The sequence below is a fragment of the Podarcis bocagei genome (genome assembly GCF_964188305.1).
Source record: "Podarcis bocagei genome assembly, chromosome: W".
NCBI classification, from domain to species: domain Eukaryota; kingdom Metazoa; phylum Chordata; class Lepidosauria; order Squamata; family Lacertidae; genus Podarcis; species Podarcis bocagei.
Window position 1 is genome coordinate 1,888,277 of NC_138131.1, and position 8,933 is coordinate 1,897,209.

Consider the following 8,933-nt stretch of genomic DNA (forward strand, 5'->3'; position numbering starts at 1 on the left):
AGATACAGCAGTACTATTGTCGTCATAAGTTATATGGAACAAACCATCCATAAACTTTGCATGCAAAATGTCCTCTTTGCCTTTTCTGATGACACAGACGCTCCTCTTGAAGGAAATCTGAAAACCACGCCCAGTAAGCTGTGGGACACTGAGCAAGTTGCTTGTAGCTCCCGGAACATAAAGTACATCTTTGATGGTTGTGTGCAGACTTGCCAGTCTCACAGTCCCTTCTCCTGCGATTTGCAACGTCTTTCCGTCAGCCAGGTGGATCTCACCTTCTTGAGGTTTGAAGGAGATAAACAGGTTTCGGGCCCAGATTCACGGCACTTACAGGAGAGTAAACATGTACGTCATTTTTATTTATACAAGGATAGAGAAAGACCGTAGCAATTTTTATTGGAACTTGCAATCACCTAGGATTAGCACTGCTAATTAAATTGCTAGAAATTTAGTTTAGGATCAGACGATGGGATCCTGACCGGGAGCAAATTAAACCTCCCATCCCTCACCAAACATTAAAAGTAGGGGACATCTAAATGTACGCATGACGTACAGTCAAAATGATGCTTCTCTCAGGAGGACTGGACCTCTCCATTCTCTAGTGAGAGGGAGATACAAGCCCAGTTTCCCCAAATGTAGTATTTAGATAAGATGTAAAAAGAAAATAACCATCCCAGCAGTCTCTCTTAATGGCTCCTCCCATTAGGATCACTCATCTTGGTCTCACAATTCACAGCAATTTGTCTCATTGCCAGCATGAAGAGTTTTGCTGTTAGGAGTAAGGCCTGGCTAGCAGCATTCAGGGAGGGCGAGGGGAGAGCAAAAGCTTTTGGGCTGGGGTTCTTGGAAGACATCCCCCCTTTTTAATTTTTTTGCTTCTAGGGCTGAAAGTCTGCCCATGTTTAAGGACGGCACCAGAATAAGAGGAGCCAGAGAGTGCAAAGGAGGTGGCAGCAGTGAGGTTTGCCAAGGCCATGCCTGGAGATCATGTGTGCATTTTCCACTAAAGCCTGACCCATGTCACGTGGCAGAAAGCAAGGGCAGGAGAAGCGCTAGGGAGCCGCTTTTCCCAGAAAGGAATGATTAAAGGAAGAGAAAAGTGGCAAAGGGGGCAGCAAGTGTAAACGTTCCTTTGTTAATATCTCTAGCTAGGTGTGTCCTACAATCTCGTCGTCCAGTTTTGGGAAGTGGCAGAGAGTTCGTGCTCTTCAGGAATTGGCCGCCTCATATTGGCTTGACCTAGGTTTCCGCTGCGGCAGAGCCTTGGCTTCTTTGTTGAGTGTGCCCGAATGGGACTGTGCAGTTGGGGCTGGCACACCAGGCTCAGCGCCAGTTCCATTGGTTCCTGTGGAGTAAGTCTGGCTGAGGCTGTTTGCGTTTCCAGCAGGTGGCCGGGACCTGGAGTTGGACTGGTACCAAGGCCCGCTTCGGTACCGATTTGAATTGGGGTGTGGGGGCCCATTTTGGCGTTGCACTTGGGCCCTGTAACCTTGACCAGATCTTCTATTACCCTGGAAACCCTCACGGTAGGGCTGATATGGACGGCTTGTTGCATTTGCAGTGGCTTCTGCAGGGGGTGGTGGTTTCTTATTGGTCGTCGTAAGGCTCGGAGCAGAAACAGAGGCACATACTGTGCTTGCGGCACTGGGCTCATCTGGGCTGCTCACAGACGTGGCAATAGAGCTGCAACGTGACCTGGTGGAGTAGCTGTTCTTTGGGTGCGAAACTTGCCCAAAAGATTCAATGCTCCTCTTGAGTGCATCTAGGTCACAAGTGAAACGAGCCACTCTTCCAAGATCTTCATCGTATTTGCGCTCACTAACAAAGTGCTTTATATCAGCTCTAAGCTCTACCAACTGCTCCTCGGACATTCGGACAGCCACATCAGTCATCTTCTTCAGCGCCTCTGCCTTCTTTTGCCGGCTGCTTAGGATGTCCATTGCTTCTGCTTTCACTTTGTCCATTTCACCTAGAAGGGCTACTTCTCGATCCATGAGACAGCTCTGAAGTTCTGCAAAGGCCTGTTTCATTTTCTTAATGGAGGCATCCATTTCTTCTTTAACTACAACACGATACCGAGCCAGTGACACAGTGCACCGTTGGAGGTCTTTCACTGATTTTTCAATATTAGAACCTAGCTTTTTGTTTCCAGAGGACGCAGGGACCTCATCCAGCATCGTCAGAGATGAAGGGGCAGGTGAATGGTTGCTGGATACAGGCCTGGAGAGCGGCTTGCTAGAGCTTCTCAGTTCAGGCTGCACCCGGAGAGGCTGGGCATTCTGGGAAGACCGTGTGGTGGCAGGCTTTGGACTGAGGTCTGCTAGCCCGTTTTCTAATGTTACTGCTCCATCAGGCACCTCAGGCATTGCAGGCTCGCCCTCCTCCAACTCTCTGGCATCTATGGAAAGCGCATCCAAACCTTCACTGAGTGAGTCCACAGACTCTGTGTCATTGGCCGAGCCATTGACATGGTAACCGTTGATCCCACCCTTATCAGATGAAGCTACAGACTGTTCTTCTTCGGTGGATGCTGGCTTGCTGGGGTCAGGAAGGCTGGCCCTCGATTCTGCAGGAGGCTTTGGCTTAGTTTTCTTCTTTTTGTTCTTTTTCTTTCCAGTTACTGTCCATTCTTTCAACACTGCACTGGCACTACCTTCCATGAAAGCCTGCACCGTTCGATCTACACAGTTATCAAAGTGCTGCAGCACCAGGATAATTTCGTTGTTGCTGCGGTTGGGGACTATTGCTCTCACAGCACTGATCTTCTCTTTCATGTTTTCAAAGGTACCTCCTTGAGCCATCACAGTATTGGACTGCACATCAAAAATAAATCCTGATGAATCTTTTTGGTTTTGCCTCTTAGACATAATAGGTTCCCTGTATTTAGTGTTCAATTACACAGCAATAAGAATCTGTTTCCTCAAGGAACAGAGAGTGGCAGGTTTAATTCAAGTGCTGCTTTGCATCAAGGCAGGAAATGGCAAATATCTGCTTGGGGACAGCAATCCTCCAGCTTCCAAGGCAACAGACGAGTTGTCAAAAACCTTCTTGGACAACCTGTTGATCACTGTAGATTTTTCCTCTTAGCATCACCTTCTGTCAAGAAGCACAAGCACAGCAGTTCATATTGCTGTTTTTCAGATTCTCAGGCCGCCGCCGCCGCCAAACACCGGGAAAGCGAACCCCGCCCACCAGCGAAGAGACAGAGAACGGGAGCGAGCAGCGAACGGTGCGCGAGCCCCGGCAGCCAATGGGGCCGCGAGAGCCTCTCCTCCCTTCAGCCAATGCTTAAGCGCCGACGCCGGCCAATGGGAGCGAGGCAAAGGCGGGGCCCTCCCGTCTCTCTCTCTCTCTCTCTCTCTCTCGCCCACTCCGCCCGCCTCTCCACGCTCGCGCGCGACGGAGTTCGGAGAACAACGGAGCCGCTGAAGCTCCGCCTCCCCTCCGCCCGCCCAATCGGGCTTCTTCGTTAAGGTGCGCTCCCCTGGCCGCGGTCTGTGTTCTGCGCGTCTCCGGCTACTCGCCCTCCCGCCTTCGCCTCTCCGCGCCATGGACATCGCCATCCACCACCCCTGGATGCGGCGGCCCCTGGGCTTCCCTTCGGCCTTCCCGTCGCTCTTCCCGCCGCGTCTTTTCGACCAGAGGTTCGGCGAAGGGCTCTTCGAGAGCGACCTGTTCCCGGCCACGCTCAGCCCCTATTACATGCGCACGCCCAGCCTGCAGATGCCTGCGATGCCTGCGATGCCGCAGATGCCAGACACGGGGCTTTCGGAGGTGAAGATGGACAAAGACAAGTTCTCTGTGTTGTTGGACGTGAAGCATTTTTCACCTGAAGAGATGAGCGTGAAGGTGATTGGGGACTACATCGAAGTTCATGCCAAGCATGAGGAACGGCCGGATGAGCACGGCTACATCTCCCGGGAGTTCCACCGCCGCTACATGATCCCCAAAGGTGTTGACCCCGCAGCCATCACCTCGGCCCTGTCTCCTGACGGGGTGCTATCCATCACGGCACCAACCACCCAGGCTCTTCCCGGAGTGGAGCGCAGCATCCCCATCAGCCGCCAGGAAAAGCCTGCCGTCACCGGAAAGTAATAGGGTAGCAGCCTAGCTTGGCTTTTTGCTCTCCGTTTTTACCGGAAGCCAGCAAGCACCTCAGGCCTGCTCTCCCCTCGCTAGTAGCTGCAAGGGCTGCTCACTCTTCACAGAAGTGACATTCCCCTCTGCCCGCTCCCTGCTGAGGTTCTGGCAGCAGAGACTATATATTGCCTCTAGGGTGGTGATCCTTTAGTGCAATTTCCCTACACTCCAGTAGGACCTTCCTGGAGTAGAGATTGGGCCCTTTCTTCCTCTGGCTAGGAGTACCCTTCTGTTGCAGGCTTACTCTGTGCACCACTGTTTATGCCAGATTCCTTGCTTTGTATAAATACAGATGCCTCTTGGGTACATGTACTTGCTTAAAAAGCAGATGTCACATTGATACTTGCTAATAAACATGGTGTTTCTGCCTTTCTACAGGAGAGTAAGATTGCGACAGACTGCGTTGAAAGGTATGTTGGGGAAAAGCGAAAGTATGCTTTTCTGTTTGCCGAGGCAGGAGCCTTTGAACTCCTGCAGATTAATGGATCTGGGAGCTGCACCAAAGGCTTCGAGTGGCGCAGCGGAAGCGTGCTGGGCCCATAACCTGTTGTTGGGATACTGCCAGGGAGATAAAGTCCATCATGGCCCCAAGCTGTGTGCCGGACGATCCATCGATCTCCCGTAGCGACTAGTGACACGAGTTTCCTGAAAATACCTTGCCACATTCCAGGGCTCGTGCACACTCTTATCAGCAGCAGCAACAGCAGCTAGAAGTCGCACTCAGGTGAGCATTATCTACAGACTTTATTCAGCGTTGATCAGAACAAAGAAGGACATGACTGTTCTGCGTCAGTGCCTCCGACAGAGTGAGAAACGAAAGCAATAGCAAAACATAAACATCCTGTGAACAGGAAATACGCAGGCTGTGACACAAACATCCTGCTCCCTTTTAAGTTGGAACGGAAATATCCTAACACAGTAGGCGTACACTCTGAGCTGTTTAACCCTGTAAGCTCAGGTTCTCCTCACACCCTCTCTCGCCCTGCGCTACTGTGGGGAAAGTATGTACAGAACTTACCCCCAACTCCAAACCACCACAAAACTCCCTATGACGCTGGAAGCTTAAAGGTTTGGTAAATCCATCGGCCAAGTTACTGTGACTGGCACAGTACTTCAGCAGTATAAAACCTGACTGAACACTCTGACACACATTTTGGAAATGTATGTCCAGATGCTTGGTTCTGGCCTTAAATTGCGCAGATTCAGCCAATTTCAAACAAGGTTGATTGTCCTCCCAAACCGTGATGGGCAAACTACAATCCCCATAGATCTCTTGCACCAAGCATCTATAGAACTCTAGTTCCCGGCACAAATCTGACAGTGCACTGAATTCAGCCTCAGTAGAAGACAGCGCAATGAGACTTTGCTTCCGGGACTTCCACCCAACTAGTGACTTCCAAAACTTTACCACCAACCCAGACACAGACTTGTGGTCCTGCAAATTCACCCAGTCACTGTCCGCATAGCATGTGAGCTTCACCTCACCTTCAGCTGACAGCTTAAGACAGAAGTCTTTGGTATGCTGCAGGTAGCGCAGTACCCGCTTGATACCGTGCCAAGCACTCACACTGGGCTTTGATGCTTCCCTACTTAGCAGGTTGGTAGCAAAGGCAATGTCTGGTCTGCTCCATTGGAACAGATACAACAGACTACCTAGAGCTGACTGAAAGAGCTCAGCATTCTGGAACTCAGCACTTTCTGCTTGCTGGCTATCTTTCACGAAGTTCGTCTCCATGGGTGTCCGAACTCTTGCACAATCAGACATTCTGAATTTCTCAAGGAACTGCTCAATCTTGCCTTTCTGACTGAGCAAGAAGCTACCATCCTCAGTTCTCGCTATCTGGACGCCTAGGTAGATCTTTACTGCACCCAGGTTCTTGAGCTGAAACTGTTTCCCAAGCTCTTTGGCAAACTTCTGCACCTGTTTGTCTGCCTTTCCAACATGGATGATGTCATCAACGTAAAATAACACCAGTTCCTGTGAGTCTTCTGATCCTCTAAGGAACAGGCAACTGTCAGCAAGACTCTTCCTGAACCCTAGATTCTCCAGAGCTTCATTCAGGCACAAGTTCCAATTCCTGGCCGATTGCTTCAGGCCGTAAATTGACTTGTGAAGTTTCCACACAGTACCTTGCTCATTGCCCTCAAACCCTGGAGGAGGAAGCATTTACAAATCCTCCTGAAGGTCTGAGTTCAAGTAAGCAACATCCACATCAAAATGATGCACCAGCAAACCTCTTTGTGCAGCAACAGCCAAGACCAAGTGTAGAGATTCACTCCTAGAGGTGGGAGCATAAACTTCCGTATAATGCAACCCCCTGCGCTGCGTGAATCCTCTCGCCACTAATCTGGCCTTATACTGCGGTTCTCCTGTCGCTGTGGGCTTAAGACGGTAAACCCAGCGGCTACCCACGGCCTGTTCGCCCACCGGCAACTTCGTGAGGGAGAACACACCTAGTGACTCCATTGAGTTCATCTCCTTCTGCATCGCCTCATGCCATTTTCCGGCTTCTTCCTGAGGCAGTTTCTGAATAGCCTCAAAACTCTCGGGTTCACACTGTGCCATTCCGACCCACACGCTAGTGACAGTAAACCTTTCAGGAGGTTTCCCCTTGGTCGTCCGAGCTGATCGACGCAGCACTACTTCAGGAACCCCCTCTGACCCACTAGGGCCAGCCAGAAGGTCCTTGGCATCAGAGAGCTCCCCCTCTGACTTACTGCACCTTCTGGACTTCTCAGCCGAACCTGTGGGGGAAGATGGAGCACTGCGTTGCTCAATCTTCACAGCCTTGGGAGAAGTTCTCCCCTCTGCCTGCACTGGGTCTGGACTCTGAGCCTCAGTAGCAGGTTCAACCTCTTCCTCTCCTTCATCAGCAAAGTCAAACAGACTCTCTGACAGGATGTCAGGGTTCCCATGTATCCTTGCCCAGCCACTCTGCTCACAGAATTCAGCACTGTTGCTGAGCAGAATCCTGGACTGATTCCCTGATGGATAAGCAAACCTCCACCCCTTGGTCCCTGGCTCATACCCACAAAAAAATCATCTTTTGGGACCTGGGTTCACCTTTCTTGCGTTTGGCCTTTGGTATGAGGACCCAAGCCTCACAGCCAAAAACGCGGAAGTAGTGCACTTTCGGCTTTTTTCCGTGCAGCAAGAAGTACGGTGTGTCACCTACCACTTAATTGAACGACCTGTTCAGAATAAAGTTGGCCGTTCGCCAAGCCTCCCCCCAAAAGCGCTGTGGGAGCCCGGCATCAAACAAAAGCGCTGCGGACATCTCCCCTAGAGACCTTTTCCGTCTTTCCGCAATCCCGTTCTGTTGGGGACTGTGTGGAGAAGTCAACCTGTGTTGAATCCCCTTTTTGCAGAAGAAACTTTGCAGTGCAGACCCGGTGAACTCCCCACCGCGATCGCTCTGAAAGTTTTGCACCTGTGTGGAAAACTGCAGTTCCACAGCCGCAATCCAGTCTTTTTTTTTTTTCCCCGGAGTTGAAATTATTTTATTTTAGTCATTTACAGAGTCTTAAAAAACCTCCCAAGAACCTTTTATGCGTCCTCCCCAGCAGCTGGTGCACCACCCCCCTTGGTGTTTTGGGTGTAGATGACCTGGGCTCTGTCCTTGGACACCAGTTTGATTAGGCCTTTGCTGAGAAGCTCCTGGAGCGCAGCTCTAGCCAAGGAGCCTCGAATCTTCAGCCTTTCAGAGACCACAGCAGGTGTGATGAGTTTGTAGTTTGGTACCTCCTTGCACAGCTTGTCGTAAGTAGCTTTGTCAAACAGAACAAGGTTGTTCAACTTGTCTCTTACTTTCCCTTTGGACCACTTCTTCTTCTTGGCTTTTCCGCTGGACTTGTTGACGGGGTCCTTGTCCTTCTTGGCCGACTTGCCCGCGTCCTTCTTCTTCTTATCGTCCTTTGGCGGCATGGTGTAGTCGGAGCGGCTACAGTCGCTGCTTCTCCCTCAGCGATTTCCGGCCAGAAAGGCCGCAATCCAGTCTTTGATTAGCGGCGCAGCTTCATTTTTGTGTTGGATCGTGAAGGTCCAGGAGTTGCATGTATGGTCATCAATCAGAACCAGCGCAAATTTGGATCCGCCCATACTGGTCACAGACATCGGACCAGACAAATCTGCATGAATTAATTGAAAAGCCCTAGTGGTCACCCTCTCAGTCCTTGGGTATGTGCACGTTTTCACCTTTGCGGACTTGCACGCTCTGCAATCTAGAAACTTAGCACATGATTTCATTTTGCACCCTTGCGTACACTCTGGGATCTTTTTCACTGACCCCCAGGACACGTGTGCCATGCGTCGGTGCCAGAGGTGAGCACACGAATCATGGACTGGAACATTGGCACACTGTGCTTGATAATAATAATAATAATAATAATAATAATAATAATAATAATAATAATAAATTTTATTTATATCCCGCCCTCCCCAGCTGAGCCGGGCTCAGGGCGGCTAACAACAATCAAATAACAATCAAATAATAACACATTCTAAAAATATTTCATTATAAAAATTAGTTAAAATCAAATTGATGGCAACCGATTAAACAAAATTCTGTGCAGGTTGCCAGAGGAGGGAGTCAGGCTGCGCCCTGACCAAAAGCTTGGCGGAACAACTCTGTCTTGCAGGCCCTGCGGAAAGATGTCAGATCCTGCAGGGCCCTAGTCTCTTGTGACAGAGCATTCCACCAGGTTGGAGCTGCAGCCGAGAAGGCCCTGGCTCTAGTTGAGGCTTGAGCCTCCTCCGTGTCATCTGGACCTGCAAAAGAAGCATTTATCACAAA

The 8,933-nt window shown here is 50.4% G+C and overlaps 1 protein-coding gene and 2 pseudogenes across 3 annotated transcripts; 1 reads left to right on the forward strand and 2 right to left on the reverse strand.

The window, feature by feature from the left end:
* Positions 1-344: 344 nt before the first annotated feature.
* LOC308578002 (spermatogenesis-associated serine-rich protein 2-like) lies at positions 345-3,281 on the reverse strand. The gene has a single exon (XM_081178306.1). It carries the CDS (start codon positions 2,865-2,867, stop codon positions 1,209-1,211), a length of 1,659 nt encoding a protein of 552 aa, XP_081034432.1. The 5' UTR covers positions 2,868-3,281; the 3' UTR covers positions 345-1,208.
* A 197-nt stretch (positions 3,282-3,478) lies between these two features.
* LOC308578003 (alpha-crystallin B chain pseudogene) lies at positions 3,479-4,508 on the forward strand (annotated as a pseudogene). The gene has a single exon. The product of its transcript is annotated as an alpha-crystallin B chain pseudogene (transcript).
* A 3,119-nt stretch (positions 4,509-7,627) lies between these two features.
* Positions 7,628-8,121, reverse strand: LOC308577965 (small ribosomal subunit protein eS25 pseudogene; annotated as a pseudogene). The gene has a single exon. The product of its transcript is annotated as a small ribosomal subunit protein eS25 pseudogene (transcript).
* Positions 8,122-8,933: the final 812 nt, after the last annotated feature.